Source organism: Pinus tabuliformis, chromosome 4_2 (genome assembly GCF_031772625.1).
Source record: "Pinus tabuliformis cultivar Carrire ecotype Pingquan chromosome 4_2, CPIR1, whole genome shotgun sequence".
Taxonomy (NCBI): domain Eukaryota; kingdom Viridiplantae; phylum Streptophyta; class Pinopsida; order Pinales; family Pinaceae; genus Pinus; species Pinus tabuliformis.
Window position 1 is genome coordinate 117,804,623 of NC_142304.1, and position 21,086 is coordinate 117,825,708.

At 40.0% G+C, this 21,086-nt stretch overlaps 1 protein-coding gene across 2 annotated transcripts in view; it reads right to left on the reverse strand.

Moving 5' to 3' along the window:
• Positions 1-21,086, reverse strand: part of NRPD1B (nuclear RNA polymerase D1B) — a 309,428-nt gene that overhangs the window by 59,904 nt on the left and 228,438 nt on the right. For both annotated transcript variants that reach the window (XM_089428292.1, XM_089428293.1), the window contains 5 exons: positions 20,044-20,324; positions 16,753-16,926; positions 16,471-16,611; positions 13,256-16,074; positions 11,330-11,444 (listed from right to left, as the gene is read on the reverse strand). In XM_089428292.1, the coding sequence (XP_089284418.1) occupies positions 11,330-11,444; positions 13,256-16,074; positions 16,471-16,611; positions 16,753-16,926; positions 20,044-20,324 (3,530 nt within the window). The remainder of the gene's footprint in view (positions 1-11,329; positions 11,445-13,255; positions 16,075-16,470; positions 16,612-16,752; positions 16,927-20,043; positions 20,325-21,086) is intronic.

The following is a 21,086-nucleotide window of genomic DNA, read 5'->3' on the forward strand; positions in this document are numbered from 1 at the left end:
ATTTCTACTTCCATGGGTAATGCCTACTTGATTGATAGTTTTTGGCATCTAGGTTTTGTCTTGAGTGTGATTTTCTCCAACATTGAAGTATTGTTTGTGAAAAATCCACAATTACAATAAACTGGAAACTATTCTTCTAATTGATGCACTTTATTTGTCTTATGTTAATTAATTAACAAGTAACAAATAGCTCACTACTACAATCTTCACAATTAGATAATAAACACTACGAAAAATAAATCAAGAAGTGCGAAATAATGCACACATAAAATGACACCAATGATTTGGACTAACGTCCTCGAAAAAACCCCAAAGGGAAAATTGGTGCAACAAATGAGGGTTTATATTTTATTATCTTCAACAAATTAGACAAAACAGATTTTCTTTCCAAAACATTGGAAAAGATTCAGAAAAATTATCTCCACCACTCCAACTAGCAAATCGACCTACACACCCTTTGTTTCCCTTGCAAAATCAAACTCAGCCTCCTCTAGTAAATGCGCACAGAAAACATTGTTGCAAGAAATACGTAGTTACCGGAAACTAAAATCTGTTGATCCTGCACTTGCACTAGACAACTAGCTTTGACCTCCGAAATTGATTCCGGACAATTGGAAAAGCAATCTGCTACACAGATTTGCGCACTGGAGAAAATCGCACGACCTTCTTACTGGTAAACTCGGCCTTTGCAAATTTTTGTGGAAATCTCCCTTGGAAACCCTCTCTCCAATTTCTGTTGATCCTCTCACTAATGCTCTGCTGGCTCGAACTCTTACCTCGTTGAATGCTACGCACTAGGAAATTCGCATTGCCCTACTATCTTGCTCATTTGATGTGTTTTCTCCAAGCCCCATCGACTTTCTCTTATAATTCTCTTGTTGGAGCACCAACGACCAAGATCTAATCATGGGTGATGGCTCAAATCATCTTAGACCTCATCAAATTACTTTTGAGAAATCTCTAGAGAAAAAGTTGATTTCCTTAATTAAAACACTTTAATTAACCAATTTACCTAAGTTAGACTTGAGAAATTTTTATTACCCGATCAATTAATTTCATTAAGTTGTTTCAGAGCCATATCTCACCAAACCATTTCTGGGTATTGGAGATCTCATGCTCCTTGGTCTCTTTGCCACCTTAGAAACTAGAACACATATCTGATGCTACCACAATATCCAAAAACTAACACTCCTTCTTAGCGAGGAAGGTGTTCTCTTCCCAACATCTCTCCTCCACAACTTGTAGTTGGACAATCCACATTGTTGATATCTAACATCTATTACACCTCCTTTCTTCACACATCTCATGTTGATCTAACTCCCTATCACTGGAAATCACTGTGAAGAAGCAGACTTGTAAACCTTGTCTGTTAAAATTGGCAACTAGGGCCAAACTCCATGTGGGTCACCTCATTTATGGCAGCTGATATTTTTCCTAGATTCCTCTTGTGGAGAGGTGTAGGATTGATCTAAAGATCATCCAATTCCGACAAGGATTTATGGAGACATGAATTTATTAGTAATTACTTGACAAATTGTCAAGGTCGGCCAGCAGTTAAGTGTGTGGCACTCTTGCCCAGCATTGCATATAAATAGAGGAGAGGTTGAGTCACTATCTCAACTCATCTTACCTCTCATCTCTTCCATTGTCTCTTGGGTATACAAAGGAGAGAGGACGCAACTAGAGCAGTGTGGAAAGAGAAGGACGCAACTAGGGCATCGTGGGAAAGAGGACGCAGCTAGGGCAGCATTGGAGGAGGACGCAACTAGGGCAGCAAGGACACAGGAAGGTGCAGCAAATGGTTTAGGCTTGCGTTGACCAGCACATTGCCTCCATTGACTGTGGCCTTGTGTGGGTAGCCTCTCCTAGGCTAGCCGAAGTGCTGAACAGGTATGCGTTGACTGTTTTAGGGCACATTTATGACTACGTTATCTGGTTAGGGCTCGCTGCAGTTTGCTATAGCATGCACTGTTGTTTTGACCATCTTACCTTGACTGTTTTGGGTTGCCACTACCTCTGTTGGAGACCGAGTTCTCCTAGGTTGTCTTGAAGACATTTTGGGAGCTGATTGATCACTTTTACTATTGTTGTCCAAGGGTTTCATTATTGCTGTTGTAAATCACTGATTAGTGATATTGTACTATCTCTCTCTCTCTCTACTGAACTATTGAAGATAAAAGAAGATTTGATCAAATGGTTTCCCTACATTGGGGTTTGTCCCTGGCTAGCCGCCACATCTTGTGCCTCTTGTCTTGGCTAGTTTTCTGTCAATCATTTAATGTTCTATCTGCACTTTACTTTATGTTGTGATTGCTAAGCAGTGGCTAATAAAAAGTAAAAGAAGTAAACTGCTCTAAGCATAGAACATACCATAATTTAACATGGTATCAAAGTTGAGGTGAAGACAAAGCCCAAGCAAGAGAAAGAGCAAGAGCAATCACCGAAGAGAAGGTTAGCAAGGCTATCTTAAAGAAATCATGGAGTCCTCAACACACTTCCATGCTGAAGACAAACTCCGCGAGAAGTCTGACTATCACGGATGGAAGATGTCCCTCGATCTAACATTAGAAGAGCAGGAAGTGTTGGACCATGTGAGAGGCAGAATTGTTGAGCCTCCATCAAATGCATTTGTTGCTGCTAGAAACAAGTGGACTAAGGGAGAAGTCAAAGTAAGGAAGATCATCCAGGACTCTATCGACAAGCGCCTAGTGGCCTATGTTTCCGAGCTGAACACCTCCAAGGAAATCTACGATAGATTGGTGAGTTTATTTAAAGTTAATAAAGAAAATCAAGTTTTGTCCCTTAGAAATACGCTGAAGGAAATTAAGAAGGGCAAAGATGAGACTATGCAAGCATATTTCTTAAGGATCTTCGAGATCAAGAATGGTCTCCTATCTATTGGGGAAGTAGTTCCTGACAGGGAAATGACACTCACAACTCTTGGAGGACTGCCACCTGAATGGTATATATTCAGGACTACTCTTCTCAACAATAATGTAATTCCTAGATTTGAGGAATTGATGGTTAGATGCATTCAAGAAGAAACAAGGATGGAAGAGCAAAAAATGCTCGCACTTAAAGGCCATGCCTCTGCCTTTTCTTCTCATGCTAAAAGAAGAAACAATTCCAGGGCTAAATCCAAAGGAAAGGCTAGACCGAAGGGTGGAAGAAAAGGACGATATTAAAATTCCAATAAAATGGGCCATTATGTGAGGTAGTGCCCTAATAAAAGGGACTCACACCAAGACGATGATCAAAATCACTCTCCAGACAATCAAAGGAATGTCAGGTCTCAAATGGCAGAGGTAAAAGATATGTCAGAAATCAAGGAAGAGGACAACCCTTCAAGAAGGCAAGAAACTCCAAGTATGAATCTAATGTTGTTAACAATAAGCAAGATGAATATTATCTTCCAGTGGCCCTCTCTACTATTGCTCCCCCGAACTCGCTAGGAAATTGGCTTATTGATAGTGGTGCCCCGAGGCACTTCACTGGTTACAAAGAAGCTCTCTCTAATCTGATAGAGAAGGAGACCAACCTAGAAATTGTTCTTGGGGACAACTCAAAATATCTCGTGAAAGGCATAGGGAATGTCACCCTTCAATTGAATCAGGGAAATACAATTCATTTACAAGATGTATTATATGTACCTGATCTCAAAAAGAACCTGGTGTCCATTTTGGCAATGGAAGACAAAGGCTACAAGGTGGCCTTCGTCGATGGCAAGGTACGTGTATGGAAAAAGAACTTTAAAGATGCTTTCACTCTTAGGTTTCAAGTTGATTCATTATATCAGGTCGGAGGAAGTCCGTTGGGTGTCATGTCTTGTGACACATCTCTTCAGTCCGAACTATGGCATCGAAGGTTTGATCACCTTCATTATAAAGCTCTACGTGATGCAAGACAAATGGTGACAGGGATGCCTGAGTTCCAAGTAGAACAAGAAGGTGTATGTCCGGGATGTGCCGAAGGAAAGCTCAAAAGGGGACCATTCCCCTCAAGCCAAAGCAAGACCTCCGATATATTACAGTTGGTTCACTCAAACATATCCGGTATGATGCCTGTGAACTCCTTAGGAGGATATTTATATTACCTCAATTTTACAAATGATTATTCTCACAACACTTGGATATAGTTCTTGAAAAAGAAGGACGAAGTGTTCTCCTGGTTTCGTCACTTCAAAGCCTTGATCGAGAATCAAACCGAAAAGAAGATCAAGATCTTAAGGACTGACAATGGGACTGAATATGAATCCAATGAGTTTCATGGCATTTGCAATGAGGCTAGCATTAAGAGGGAGACTACTACACCATATACTCCTGAGCAGAATGGTGTGGCAGAAAGGAAGAATCGTATGATTGTGGAAGTTGTCCATGCTATGTTCCATGATCAAAGACTTCCAAAGTTTCTATGGGTCGAATCTGCAAATACCGCCATATATGTACAAAACCGATGCCCTCATCAAGCATTGGGTTCCAAGACTCCCGAAGAGATGTTCACTAGTAAGAAACCTGACGTATCTCATTTTAGAATTTTGGAAGTCCTGTATATTTTCATGTGCCGAAGGAGAAAAGGAATAAATTGGGTGCATCTTGAAAGAAAGGAATCTTCGTGGGCTATAGCGAAAATACTAAGGGCTATAGAATCTATGTGGCTGGTCAAAGGGAAGTCGAGATTAGCCATGATGTCACCTTTGACGAAGATATGGCTCTTAACAAAGTTGACAATCTTCCTACTGTAAGGGGATCTAAAGACGCTGATACCAGGGAACCAAAGGAAAAGGAAGATGAGGCGATGCCCGATGTGGAAGAACCTATGGATCCTATTGATCCCCCTCCGCAAGAGCCCTCCTCTTCTAGGAAGAGGCATTCATGGCTTAGGGGGACACTTGATGATGCTAAAGGGCATGTTGTACCCAGGGGAACCTTCCGGGAAAGCAAGAAGCCGACCACGTATCAGGGATACTTGACCATCATGAGCACGATCATCCAAAATGAACCTTCGTCATTCACTGAAGTTGTCAAGCATCAAGTATGGAAAGATGCTGTGACTGAGGAATATGAGTCCATCATGAAAAACAATGTCTTGCATGTGGTCCCCAGGCCCCAGGACAAAGTCGTTGTCACTTCGAAATGGCTTTACAAGATAAAGCATGCAGTTGATGGAAGTGCAAAAAAGTATAAGGCTCGTTTTGTCGCTCGTGGCTTCTCTCAAAAGGAAGGTATAGACTATGACGAGATATTTGCACCTGTTGCTCGATATACCACAATTCGCTCGGTCATAGCCCTTGTTGCTTCGCAAGGATGGAACCTACATCAGATGGATGTCAAGACTGCATTCTTGCATGGTTCGATCAAAGAGGAAGTCTATGTGGAGCAACTGGAAGGATCTGAGATTCATGATCGAGAATCTCGTGTGCAGGTTGAAGAAGGCCCTCTATGGGCTCAAGCAAGCACCTTGAGCATGGCATGAAAGGATCGATAGCTACTTGATGAAGTTGGGATTCACTAGGAGTGAAGCCGACCCTAACCTTTTTTAAGGTTGAAGATGACAATCCTCTCACACTGGTGTTGTACGTTGACGACCTCTTTCTAACAGGGGCAAACCCTCTCATTCACAAATGTAAGAGGGAGTTGGTTTCTGAGTTTGAGATGAAGGACCTAGGATTGATGCACTATTTCCTAGGACTAGAAGTCTGGCAAAAGCGAGTGGAGATTTTCCTATCTCAAGGAAAATATGTGGTGAAGATATTGGAGAGATTCAATATGGTGGACTGCAACCCGTAACTACCCTGATGGAGCTTGACTTCAAGAAGTTAAGCGGTAGCGCTGCCAAACCTGTTTTACGAAATGCTACCAAGTATCGTCAACTCGTCAGAGCATTGATGTTCTTGGTGAACTCCCGTTCGGATATATGCTTTGCAGTCAACACGTTGAGTCAACATATGGTTGAGCCTCACCACACACATTGGATTGAATCACCACACACATTGGATTGGTGTCAAGAATCCGCTGAGATATCTTCGTGGCACAATCACTCATGGGTTGAGATACTCTGCTGGAGACGAGAGACTACTTGGATATACTGACGCTGATTGGGCAAGCAGTGCGGTGGACCGAAAGAGTACTTCTGGGTGTTGTTTCTCTTTGGGATCTGCCTCGATAACCTGGATGAGCAGGAAACAGAATTCGGTGGCTTTGAGCACAGTCGAAGAAGAGTACATTGCTGCTAGTATGGCCTGTTGTAAGGCGGTCTGGTTGCGGAATCTCTTCAGTGAGCTGTTTGGATTTACATTGGATACCACCGTGATCCTGTATGACAACCAGAGCGGGATTCATTTATTAGAGAACCCCGTATTTCATGATCGCTCCAAGCATATCGATATGAGGTACCACTATATTCGGGATATGGTGCAGCACAAACCAATAAGGCTCCAACATATCAGTATAAATGAACAAGTTGCCGACATTTTGACGAAGCCCTTGGGAAAGGTCAAATTCTTGACTTTCCGAGAACGACTTGGTGTCATTCAGAGACCCTCTTATGAGGGTTGAGTATAATGTATTGAGCTCTGGGAGCTCCAGGGGGGCGCGGGGTACCTCTTGGAGGGACATGCGACCACAAGGCGACTCACCATCCCTTGGTGGTGCACTATGTACAAGGTGAAAGGTTCAACCTTCCCCTGTAACACCCCGTGGCGACTGTGGAACAGGATGATTAGTTCTCCTATGGGCCAGGATGATTAGTCCTCAGTGGCGACTGTGGAACAAGATAATTAGTTCTCCTGTGGGCCAGGATGATTAGTTCTCCCATGGGCCAGGATGATTAGTTCTCAGCAACGACTGTGGAACAAGATAATTAGTTCTCCTGTGGACCAGGATGATTAGTTCACATCTCATGTTGATCTAACTCCCTATCACTGGAAATCACTGTGAAGAAGCAAACTTGTAAACCTTGTCTATTAAAATTGGCAACTGGGGCCAAACTCCATGTGGGTCACCTCATTTATGGCAACTGATATTTTTCCTAGATTCCTCTTGTCGAGAGGTGTAGGATTGATCTAAAGATCATCCAATTCCAACAAGTATTTATGGAGACATGAATTTATTAGTAATTACTTGACAAATTGTCAAGGTCGGCCAGCAGTTAAGTGTGTGGACTTCTTGCCCAACATTGCATATAAATAGAGGAGAGGTTGAGGCACTATCTCAACTCATCTTACCTCTCATCTCTTCCATTGTCTCTTGGGTATACGAAGGAGAGGCGACGTAGCTAGGGCAGCGTGGAAAGAGAAGGACACAGCTAGGGCAGCGTGGGAAAGAGGACGCAGCTAGGGCAGCATTGGAGGAGGATGCAGCTAGGGTAGCAAGGACGCAGGAAGGTGCAGCAAATGGTTTAGGCTTGCGTTGACCAACACATTGCCTCCATTGACTGCGACCTTGTGTGGGCAGCCTCTCCTAGGCTAGCTGAAGCGCTGAACAGGTATGCGTTGACTGTTTTAGGGCACATTTATGATTGCATTATCTGGTTAGGGCTGGCTGCAGTATGTTGTAGCATGCACTGTTGTTTTGACCATCTTACCTTGACTATTTTGGGTTGCCACTACCTCTGTTGGAGACCGAGTTCTCCTAGGTTGTCTTGAAGACATTTTGGGAGCTGATTGATCACTTTTACTATTGTTGTCCAAGGGTTTCATTACTGTTGTTGTAAATCACTGATTAGTGATATTGTACTATCTCTCTCTCTCTCTGTTGAACTATTGAAGATAAAAGAAGATTTGATCAAAGGGTTTCCCCACATTGGGGTTTGTCCCTGGCTAGCCGCCACATCTCGTGTCCCTTGTCTTGGCTTGTTTTATGTCGATCATTTAATGTTCTATCTACACTTAACTCTATGTTGTGATTGCTAATCAGTGGCTAATAAAAAGTAAAATAAGTAAACTGCTCTAAGCATAGAACATACCATAATTTAACATTGTCCATCAACTACTGCACACACTCTGATCCACCTCACACTGTTGTTGATTCTACACTGTTGTTGTAACCACTGCAATAGTGAGTATGATCTCCTCAGAGCCTGAAGCTCTAAGCTTCCATAGGGTTGCTCCCTCTAATTCACGATCTTCCAATCGGAAATCACTCTAGCTGGAGCTGCATCTGCACCCTGCAACTGAGCAATTCACACTGCCTATTCCACTGCCACTAGCTCTGCACTGTCACTGACTACAACTAGCTCTACTAACACTAAACTAGCTATTATGATAGTGTGGGCCCCTGTAGCAAAGGTGATGGTCCTATTGCAATAGCTGGAACAAATCTAATTGATCTCCACATTGCATCTGCAGTGAACCCTTCCCATCTTGACACATTAACTTATCAAGCCGCTCCTCCACTTGGAGGTATTGCCACTATTAGTGCAAACTCCTCCAATTTGGTGATCAACTCATCGATCTCTGCCAAAGTCACTGTTTTCTCTTGCTTCTTGTCCTTCTTCCTTTGAGGACATTTGGGAGATGTAGTATCCAAATTCACCACCTGAAGCACTTGACCTTCGACAAGTCTTTTTTCTTCTTTTCTCCTCCCATTGAGCTTTGTCCCTGACTGGGACTCTTCTTCGTCTTTCCCTTACTTGTCAGGGCTACGTTCTCCTCATCCTCCTCCTTTGGTCAGTGGTTGCTACTATTGATAGTACCCGCTACAAGACTGAGCCTCAACTCCTCCTGAGTGAAGTCACTCCATAGACGATCCCATCCAGGTAGCGTATCTCGCCCATAAATAACTTGGATGAAAGTATGCCACTCCTTGGTGAAACCGTTGAGAGTTGTCTGCACTAGCTCACTTTCTTCAGGTTTCTCTCCCACTGCTGCAAGTTCATCTCTAACCATCTAAATTCTATTGAGATAGGATGTAACGAGTTGCCTGCACTAGCTCACTTTCTTCACGTTTCTATCCCACTGCTGCAAGTTCATCTCTAACCATCTAAATTCTACTAAGATAGGATGTAACGACTTCTCCCTTCTACATCTCGATGGTCCTCAGCTTCTCCTTGAGAATCATTTTAGAATTCTTAGATGAATTTTCATACAGTTTTATGACAACATCCCACATGTCCTTTGCCATATTCTTGTCTACAATATGTGGGACTATGTGATCCCGAACCCCATCTAGGACCATCCTCTTAGCTTTGGCCATTTCTTTCTTGAAGGTAGCCAATTGTTGTGGATTTGCTGGCTCGACCATGACATTTGTCATACAAACCATGTTCATCCAATAGGAATTGCATTTTGGCCTTCCATACACCAAACTTAGAGGCTTCGACGAATCTGTCTTGATCCCTAAGACCTGTTGTGGCCATCTCTCCGAAACTCAAATATGTTGGAGGTCAAAAAAGTAGAACTGCCTTTCCTCTTTCCAGCAACTGGATTTGGCTTCTTCTGCTGCTTGCACTCCTGGAATGTGTAGGTCCGGCTTCCTACAACCTTGTATCTTCATTCAGGTGAGACATCTAACCTCCATCTGCCTCTAGAAGAAATTCATGCTCCCTTCCGAACACTGATCCGGCCTTCGGCCACTCTGACCAAGCCCTCTTCCGGCAACTCGAACTGCTAGACTGGCTAATTTGCCTCTTGCTGCTGGAGTTTCAATCTCCTCACCCTTATAGCTGGAGAAACTGAAAACCCCCTGAGAAATTGCTTGAAATTCCTCCTATATGCTTTCCTCTTCCTTCCTTGTGCAAATCTGCAACTGCAAACCCTTGCTGCAAATCTTTGTGTCCAGATCTAGTCTGGACTGACTGATCTGCATACTGGAATTACTTCCAGGCAAAACCACTGCCTGTGGCCACAGATCTAGAGAAAAATCGAACTTTCTGCTCAAATGAAGTGCCTCTAGAAACATGGAAAATGACCAATAATAGTCCTGTCTCCCACCTACGCTGCTGAATAAAAGTGAAAACATTGACTATAGTTACCCCTATTGGAAAGAGGGGGTAACAGCCCCCACAGTCAATATTAAATACAATGCTAAAGGTAAGCTCTAGGAGGGGAAACACCCCCAAAGTCAATAAAATGCTCAAGGTACAAGCGGGAAAGACAGGTAACACTCCCCAAAGTCAATCCAATGCTCAAGGTACCAGCTGCAAATGACCGCAAATGTGATAAAAAAACACAAAGTGGAACCTCATACAATTTGAGATGGAACACAACCAATTTATTCTAATGAAACATGTATTGGCCAAAAGGGATAGCTCCTCTTCGTGAAGAAGAGGATGATATTTGCATAGAAAAGAATCTGATATCAGAATGAAGAAGAGGATGATGTTTGCATAGAAAAGAATCTGATATCAGAATTTAGATTGGGTGCAACTTGCAAGGCCATTCATTTAATTTCAACTGAAACATGCATATGCCTATGGGATAATTCTGAGATAAAAATGCAATGGCCGTTTTAGGGAAAAGAATCTGTTACCAGAATTAAGATGATGAATTGCCAAAAAGCCATACAATAAATTCCAAGGAAACATGTTTAGGCCTATGGGACAATTCTGAGATAAATAGTGCACTATCGGTTACATGGAAAAGAATATGATATCAGGATTTAGATTAGGTGCAAGTGATGAAATGCAAAAAGCAAGTGTCGAAATGCATATATTAAGCACCGACGGGTTGAGGTTGGGCACAATTGACAAATTCCATGCAGATACGTATAGGCCGATGGGATATGTCCAGGGTCAATTGCACTAAAATTGTGCTGGCTTGATATCATGAACGTTCCAATGATAGGCTCACACCTTACCTTATCCTTCGACTTCAAGAATTTTCAAATGTTATGATTTGTTCAGTGTTCAGCATATATATATATATATATGCTGAACCATTGAGGTACATATATGCTGAACCATTGAGGTTGGGCACAATTGACAAATTCCATGCAGATACGTATAGGCCGATGGGATATGTCCAGGGTCAATTGCACTAAAATTGTGCTGGCTTGATATCATGAACGTTCCAATGATTAGGTCACACCTTACCTTATCCTTCGACTTCAAGAATTTTCAAATGTTATGATTTGTTCAGTGGTTCAGCATATCTATATATATATATATATCATACCAGCTTTAATTGTTGAGACATTTCCCTGTCTAAAATGGCAGTCTGTAGAGATAAGATGATAATATAACAGTTAACTACATAAGATTTGCTATTTGCCTTTGCAAAATATAGCTTGTAGTAGTCTGTTCATTCTCTATAATATTATGCAGTCCTCATAATCCTTTCTTGAACAAGTTTCAATAAGTTTAATACAAGTGAAGAACAGAATCTGTTGCGTACCAGGATATGATCAATGCCACTGCCAACTTTAGCTTCCATTTCAGGATGGTGACAAAGAACTTTTTCAATGACTTCATTTCCATCTTCTGTCGTCAGTGGATCTCCATTCTTGTAGCTGTCACAGAACATAAACATGTCATAGACCTATCTTTCAAGTTTTCAACTAAAGCAACTCTCACATAATCGATTCTTTCATATTTTATTCCAACGTGCAAGAAGATAAAAATATAGAATGTTGAAGGAATGGGCATGGCATTGATTAAATAGCATAGGCATACTGCACGAGTTTTGACTCGTTGCTTAGATGACCATCATCCAGGGTTTGGTGAAGTGTCACTTGATAATTCTTATTTAATAAATTAATATACCAGTCACTGAGAACACTGCTGGAACAATTCAAAATGCCCTAGCATTGCCTTCAGACAAGTTTTAACAAACTCTATTTTACTATCATCTTTAGTAAAAGGGATTATCTTTTACATTGTCTTTGTAAGCTCATTAAACTGCAATTCAACCATTTGCAATGGAATGTGTAAGGCCTGCTCACAGATGACCATCATCCCGGGTTTAGTGAGGGGTCATTGGAATTCCATCACATGATGCTTCTTGTTCAATTTACCGGTCAACGAAAAGTTTGTTAGGATATACAAAAAATTCCCTAGCATTCTTTTGGACGATTTTTAACAAACTCTGTTTCACTAACATAATTAGCACAAGGGATTATTAAAATGTATAGCATTGTCATCCTCCCCACCTGGGTTTAAATCCTGGTGGCCTGTTAACTCTTTATGAGCCTATTCTGGTTGACACTTTTCATGAGCCATGAAGAATATTTAACAAACTCTGTTTCAGTAACATAATTAGCACAAGGAATTATTAATATTAGAATGTCTAGCATTGTTATCCTCCACACCTGGGTTCAAATCCTGGTGGTTTGTTTACTCTTTGTGAGCTTATTGTGGTTGACGCTTTTCATGAGCCATGAAGAATATCTCACCCTTACGTCGAAGGGCATCTATCTACAGTTCATGTAAGGCGGATCCCTTTGTTAAATAAATCATGATCACATTAATTATCCATTCAACCACATCATGGAAAGCACCATTATATCCTTGTCTCAACTTTTTAAAAGTTGAAACATATGCAAAGAGAAGAATCTGAATAGACTTATATTTTCACCAAAACAGCTGCACTTGTTATTTCCATTTTTTTAGATCCTGAAACAAGTTAATCAAAACATTGGGGTTATCAACTGCCACAATTTGTTAGTGTGTGTAAATTAATATACTTTGTGTATACACACATCAAAGCACCATTGGAATGTGCTATTCAAGATTTGGAGCTTGATTTATGGTTGGTCATTGACTACTTATTGACTCCAACAAATATGGCATTCACTTGGGAATTTCACAGTTCAAGTATTACAAGTTACTGACTACGAAAAAGGAAACTACCTACACCAAGAAATTAGTCACAAATCAATATTTTGTTTCAATTTGAGGTTAGATCTAATCCATGACAGAAACAAAGAACAAAATTGCAGCTTTCAAGAAACCAGGTTATTAATGGCTGCTCACTTTCTCCCTTGAATTCAATATATCAATTTAAGCAAGTAGGAACTGGTTGTAAAATAACTGGCTACTAAAAGAAGACAACTAATAGACTAGAAAATTAGTTAGTAATTGATCTTTTAAGCAAGAGACAGCGTTCCAATTTGAAGGGTAGATATAATATATTGAAGAAATGAGGGCACAATATTACAGCTTTTAAGAGACTAGGTTTGTATCGACTACTCACTGTAATCCTAGAATTTAATATATTTTAAGATAGATGACTAGGAACAAGAAGACCTTGGTGACACAGATAAGGGTCAAGGAAGTAGCATATATACATGATTCTCAAGTTTTTCCTATCAAACAAAATTACCTGCTGAAATGAAGAATTCTCTTCATCGAGTGCATCAATGGTTCCACTTCCTTAAGTATCTCATCTTCACCTGGAACAAATTGATCCGAATGTTTTGTACTGAGAGTAAACTGACGGGTACCTCTTCCTCTACCTCTGCCCCTACCTCTGCCCCTCCCACGACCTTCGGTTGCTTCAGTTGCCTCAGAAAGGTTATTATTCCAAGCATGTTCAGCTTTTGAGGATTCCAAGTTTTCTTCAGAAGGTGTCCAAGAAGTCTGTGTAGGGCAAAGGTTATCCTTTCCAACCATATATTGATCACTATTCCAATTGCCAAACGAACATGATCTTTTGGCTTCTATCTCAACATTTTGATTCCAGCTTTCTGTTTCCTGGGGCTGTGGATTACTGGAAATATCCCCCCAGCCACTCTCACAATCTGGTCTTTTCTCTACTGTCTCAGAACTATGGTTCCAACCATCAGTACTCACCTGTTGGACAATCCTTGACTCTGTCAAATTTGCAGTGACATCTTCATGAGGTGTCCAAGTCTGTGTAGGGTGAAGATTATCCTTCACCATAGATGGATCAGTATTCCAATTGCCAACCAAACATGATCTCTTATCTCCTTTTTCAACATTTTGACTCCAGCCTCCTGTTTCCTGCGGCTTTTGATTACTAGAAATATCCCCCCAGCCACTTTCACAATCTGGCCCTTTCTCTACTGTCTCAGAACTAGGGTTCCAACCATCAGTATTTACCTCTTGGGCAATCCTTGACTCAGTCAAATTTTCATTGGCATCTTCATGCCAACCGCTCACCTCATCCTTCTGGTTTAACTTTACATCCGAAGAGTCCATGTTACAATCATTGCCCCAGCCTGAAGTTACGTTTGATGGTGGATAACCTGCATTCCGTACATTAATTTCACTATCCAATTGAACGAATGCCCTGGATACAGGCTGGTCTAAAGGTCTTTTTCTGCCCAAGGGAACAGTATTAGCACCTGTTGGTTTGAATCCCAGTGAAGCATCAGGTCCTTTATATTTGTTATTAGTTTGCTTCCATTTGTGCGATTCTGAGTTTCTATTCCATGTTTTCTCACCCGATTGTCTAAGGCTGGTATCATTTTCCATGGTATTGGTTGGTTCATTATTGCAACCACCCTTCCAGCCCTCCCTATCTGATGCAACTGCTTTAAGCAGCTCCCGGTTGGTGGAAATCTCACCCCAGCTATTAGCCCCAACTGATCCTTTATCTTCTGTATTGGTGTTCCAACCATTGGCCTCCCGGTTGGTGTATATCTCACCCCAGCTATTAGCCCCAACTGATCCTTTATCTTCTGTCTTTGTGTTCCAACCATCAGCATGTGACTCTTGATCAATCTTTTGCACAGTCAAACCGCTATCTGATGTTCCTGCTTGCAGGGGCTCCTGGTTCCTGGAAACCTTACCCCAGCTATCACCCCAGTCTGATGTTTTATCTGCTGTATTTGAACTAGTGTTCCAACCATTGGCATGTGACTGAGTAAGGCTTGCATTATTTTCCATGGTGATTGTTGGGTCATTATTACCACTTCTATTCCAGCCGTCATTATTTGATGCTCCTGTTTTCATGAGCTCCTGGTTGGTCGAAATTTCACCCCTTCTATTGCCCCAGTCTGATATATTGTCTGTACTCTTGGAACTAGCATTCCAACCATTCGCCTGTGACTGAGCAAGGCTGGCATTATTTTCCGTTGTAATACTTGGCTCAACATTGCAACTCCAACGGCAGCTCTTATTATTTGATGTTCCTGTTTTCTGGATCTGCCGTTTGTTGGATCTTTCACCCCAGCTATTATCCCAATCTGATTGTTTAATTGTTGTCTTGCTACTAGCATCCCAACCATTGGCATCTGACTGAGGAAGACTAGCATTATTTTTCATAGTACTAATTGGCTCATTATTCCAACTGTTCCTGCCCTCATTATCTGATGCTCCCTTTTTCAGTAACTCCTGGTTGGTTGAAATTTCATCCCAGCTATTACCCCAATTTGATCCTCTATCTACTGCGTTGGAACTAGTGTTCCAACCATTGGCATCTGACTGGCTAAGGTTGGCATTATTTTTCATGGTACTAGCTGGCTCAATATTCCAACCACCCTTCCCACCCTCATTATCTGATGCTCCTGTCTTCAGTAATTTCTGGTTGGTGGAAATTCCACCCCAGCTATTAGCATTTTCTCCATCACCACATTTTTCAGCATTGTAATCGCCACCCCAACCTGATTTTATGTTTGATGTTGCAGGTTCTGGGTTCCAGCCCTCATTACATGGAACTTTTGCTAGAAGGTGCTGCTCACTTTGTCTTTTTTCACCCCAGCCATTACCACAATCTGATCCATTTTCAGTTGCCTTGGAACTAGTGTTCCAACCATTGGCTTCTGACTGTTGGTCAACCTTTAATCCGTCCATGTTGATAGAGATATTTTCACCCCAACCACTCTTATCCCTTTCTTCCGAATTTGAAGTCGAACATCCCCAACCACTTGTCTGGATTGGAGATTTATCCTGAGAATTCCAATTAGATGTCAGAACTTTGTTGGAACTGTCCTCTTGAACTGGAGAATTTGCAACAGGATTCTCAAAATCAGGCTGCTCCCCAAAACCAAAAATATCATCTGAAGGCCTACTGAAATATGAAAATTTCCCCTCTTCATCTTTCAGGTCATCAACATCCACCCCAAGACATAAGCTTGATGGCAACATTTCCTTTTTATTTGGTGCCCTGCCTAAGATTTCGAAGAGTTCACAGACATCCAATTGTTTATGCTGGTAAACCAAAGGTTCCTTTGCCTCCTGCATACAAATAAAATGAAATTATCACTGCCCCTAGTCTCCATGCCTCATCCTCAGAGATAATGCTATGTTGACTCATAATTAGAAATGCTTTACTTTACTAACTGTGATTCAAGTATAAGTGTCCAAACAAAACATTTTCCTGTGCAGAGGTGCACAGAGTTTAATGCAATGATCAACACATGCAGAAATTACATATAAATAAAACACACAAAATATATCTTAATAGAAAATATAAACCTTGAAAGGTTTTACTAGGAGAGAAATATTTTCTTGGACTCCTTTTGAACCGACAGAAACAAACTTGAATGAAAGGCTTTCTTCAGCATCATTTGAGCACTGTTCAAATCACTACTGATGAATGTACAAATAAGTAGCAAACGTTTCGGATATTACCTCTGTATCACCCCATAAAATTTCAAAATCTGAACCTGTTCCCACAGGAGCACGTCTACCCCAAGAACATGATGCGACTGCACCAGAAAGGACATCCTTCACACCTTTTTCAGCTGCTCTCTCAAAGCATTTAATGGGCGTCTACGTATTCATATCAATGAAATTAGATATTGAAGCTTAGTAGTATATAATAGTTTTCTGATACACTGCTATAAAATATTCTAAAATGGCAAACTATTAACTTATCCGAAATAAATTTTAAGACGGAATCTCAGTACTCACCTTCAAGGTGCTCTCTGTGAATGGTACAGAAAAATTCATACAACGGTAAAAGTCTCGATAATCAGCTGGATTATAACCAAATATATTGCCGGTATAAATCATACAATCAGATACCGACAACAAGTGTTCCCTAAAGACATCCTTGCCAATCATATCCAAAGCTAAGGAGAGTCTCTGCGTTATACAGCATAACCACGATATAAGAACCTTGCACCCTTTTGGAAATTCGTGTGTGAGAGAACTAGAAACTACTAAACCCACTTTCCAATTAAAATTAAAATGTAATTCACATAAGAATCAGCAGGATATCAAATGAAAAATACTCCTGATAAAGATAGATGAAACACTATCGTAACAGCAAAGTTTAGTTCAATAACTTGCAAGTAGTGTATTTTACAGATCTTAGGCATGGATACAAACAAACAGGATGCATTGTTTACAGTATCCAAGTATAAGAGAAAATTAATTTTGGCATGCATCTGCTTTCTATTCTAGTCCTTTAGTCTAGTATCGACCATTTAATGATCCTTTTGGAGCGGTGCAGAATTGATTAAATACTGGCCTCTGCTTAAAAAATCGAATAAAAGGTTCTTAAAGTTGAACATTGGGAACCTCTAGACAATCCCTGGAAACAAGAGTTGTTGAGAAAAACACTCCTAAATGAACAAGTTTTAAAACACTCCACAGAAAATTTTAAATAACAAATCAAGGATCCAAAATATCATAAAAATGTAGATCATTTGGCCAACGGGAGACCATAAAATGACAACCTTACTTCATCCACTGTTAACAGTATATTTTCTTGTAGATCCAAAAATGTCTTTGAATTTGAGAAGATTTATGATAGTTGCTGCATGGTTACAACTTTGGTAGATAAATAAAAAGTCAACTGTAAATCTAAGATGCTTTCGCAGTTGGAACTATAACAAATTCCTGGCGAAAGGGTTAGAAATGAGACATGAAATTAAACTCTGAAGGATAATCAACTGTTTGATGCATGCTCACAAAAAGTGGGACAGTTAAGTGACACAGTGATATTAGAATTGGAGATGAGTAGCCAAAAAATTTACCTGGATTTTGGAGGCAAGGAGTGAGAAACTAACTTCAATCAACTAAAATAACCCATGGATATCTCCAGGGTTTAGGTTGAGGGAATGTGAGAGAGTAAAAGAGGAGTTATCAAATAGATAAGCATGCCCCCCGTGACCCCAAGGAAGGCTGTACCAACCAAAAAGCGCCTTCTTTAGATATTTCATACAAAGAACTTGCAACTATCCACCCATTCACACCCGTGACCCCAAGGAAGGCTGTACCAACCAAAAGGGGCCTTCTTTAGATGATTCATACAAAGAACTTGCAACTATCCACCCATTCACACATAAATAGACTTTGGCAAACCTGAACCAATGCACGCAGCTTTGAAATATGAAAATTCCAACCTATACATCCAATTGCAATACCACTCATCACCTTCACCGGCCCAGAAAGAAAAATGTCAACTTCTTACAGGAGAATTACTTGTCTCTAGAATAAGGAGAAGAATAAGACTTGAAGATAGTCAGTTTATGGCATATGCCACTTGTTATTTGAAAATTAAGAAACTGAGAATCCACCTTCACCAGGCCAGAAGTTGCCTATATCCTACGAAAATATAGCCAAAGACTCCTACTCTGAACCATGATCCTCCATAACAGCTCTGCTCAAAATTGGTGGTTATGAATCACTTCAAATCTTGCTTAGTGTTAACATGGGATATATGGAGCATCAGCATGCAATAACGGTCATCGTCATCATAAGAGATATATTATTGTTACACTTTGATGGCTTAGCTTTTGGACTTGGCATGTACAGCTTTAATGAAAAAATTACAAAAAAAAACAATGAAGAGCCATTAGCATCATAAATGCTAAAACCATTTTCATAGATATTTATATATAATTGTGAATATTTCAATAAAAATGGATGTTTCACACAACATTTTTGAAAAACAGAACTAAATATCATTTCTTGCATCTATATACAAGAGATACAGTATAGAAAATCTAAATAATCATCATGACTCACTATGCAAATCCAGACAATCGGAGGCCAAAAAAGTGGGTTTGGTTATTTGGTTCATAAAAACATTTTTTCATAGTCATTGTTAGTTTGAGATGATGTACCAACTCAATCTGTAAGAATTTATATCTGTTAGGAGAAAAAGATATCCTTTAGCAATTTAGATCCAAACTCCAATACGAGTTAAATTCCTGTTTATGATCGTATTTTCCAGTATATTATCCACTTTCTACTTCATAGCAAACCACTTGTAAGCATGTCACTGAGTGAAATTCTACTTGTTTCCCTCTAATGTCCTCCTATAATTAATAAACATTAACAAGACTCGCCGGTAAGCATAATGAAAGATGGGGAGTATTGAAATACTAATCCCATGTAACACAAGGGTTCTCCAGAATGAAGATTCATTCGGAGCAGACAAGATCACGCTTTTTCTTTGTAGAATCCTATGCTGGAATGTGACATCATTTTCAATTACGTTCGAAATTTATGGTCATTGTACGGAGTGTTAACCTTATATCTCCCAAAAATTTAATCCATAGCCATAAGGAGAATTGTACATAATTTTTAAATAACTTGTCTTCTCATTTTCCATTCAGGGCAGTGGAATAGGTAAATCTTCACATAGCTTGCACATTAATTTCTCACAGATGGAAAACTAAAATCCATTCTCAGCCTCTTACCAGAACATTTAGAATTCCTAGCTTATAAACAACTGTGTGGTGGGAAAATGGAAAAGAGGTAAAAAATAAACAGCACACTTGATTTATAGTGTTCATAAATATGATTAGCAAACACTGTAATTTCACAATTTCAACTTATTTTCTCTTGAGCAATTGTACAACTCTAGAGGAATCTTCTAACTACCTCCCAAGGGTCCTGATCGTCACTAATCTGTTGAAATTTAATTCGAAGGCTATACTTCACTTAATAATACTGATTTTCATCACATAACATGAAAAATTAATCCAACATCCAAGAGGGATTCAACCCACAATAAAATAGAATATAGCTTTCTTTCTTCAGAATACAAAAATGAATGCATGATAAATACTGCAAAATCAATAATGCTCAGAGAAAATATAGTCTACAACGAATGTATTTGAACTTTGAAGCCAAGAAAAATGCACAAGACGACATACAAATTGAAAAGGACCCCTCATTTCCATTGCGACACAAATTACCATAATAAAAACCATACTTAAATACAAACATGATAAAATGATTGCATACCTGTACCACTAGCGGATAGGAAGTTGCTATTCCCAGTAACTGGTACACCTCATGGATGCTATAGGGAATGCATCGACTGTCATCTAGTAAATCCATAAAAGGTAAGCATGCATCAAGGACAATCTTCCATGCATCGCCATGTTGCTTCACTTCATTTGCTTCAACTACTATTTCTACCATAATTTCACCTTTATCCTTTTTGCTGCATGTCAGATTTGGAACCCAAGATGCCGACCCAACAACATTCCATGAAATGTTTACAGTTTCAATTCGGTCATCACCTGTGAATCCAAAACCATGAAGTCAAGCTTCTTGACAACATCTAATCAAGTCAGAATGAACATTTCTCCTACTTGTTTATCATCAAAAGAGAGGTCATCATCTATATTCAGTGGTTCGCTAAGGTGGCGAAGATGAGTACAACCTGAAAAATCATTCTCACTTTCCCCTATCCTTCTGATATAAACTACCTCAACAAATGTTCTAATTTCTAATAAACAGTCACTAGAAGAAGCACTTATCAACATAATTTTCCTTTTTCCTATATGTAATGTAAAACAATTAACTTTAGTGGCTTTGTAATGATAACCTAGGACTACAGGACATGGCCTTTTGGCAGGATCATTATGTGCACCAAAATGTGCACCAAAATGACACGATTGTTTTGATTGGAGGACAATTTCCTTTTTCCTATATGTAATGTAAAATAATTACAGTTTAAAACCTCAGTGGCTTCCTAGTGATTGCCCAGGGCAACAGGACACTTGTCTTTTGGCAGGATCATTATGTGCACCTAGATGACAAGATTGTTCTGATTGGAGGACAGCTCACATTATGATATCACCATACAAGGTTTGGGCAATCGTGAAAAGCCAACCGTGAATATGGACAATTGCTAACTTTAAGGTGTTTAATGTTACTGTAGCATAATAAGAAATAACCAATAGAGATAGGTTTAAAGAATGTCACAAGATGCTTTTGTTATTGTAACTGACGAGTATATTGAGTTACCCTTGAGTTACCTTTCTGTTTCACGCATATAA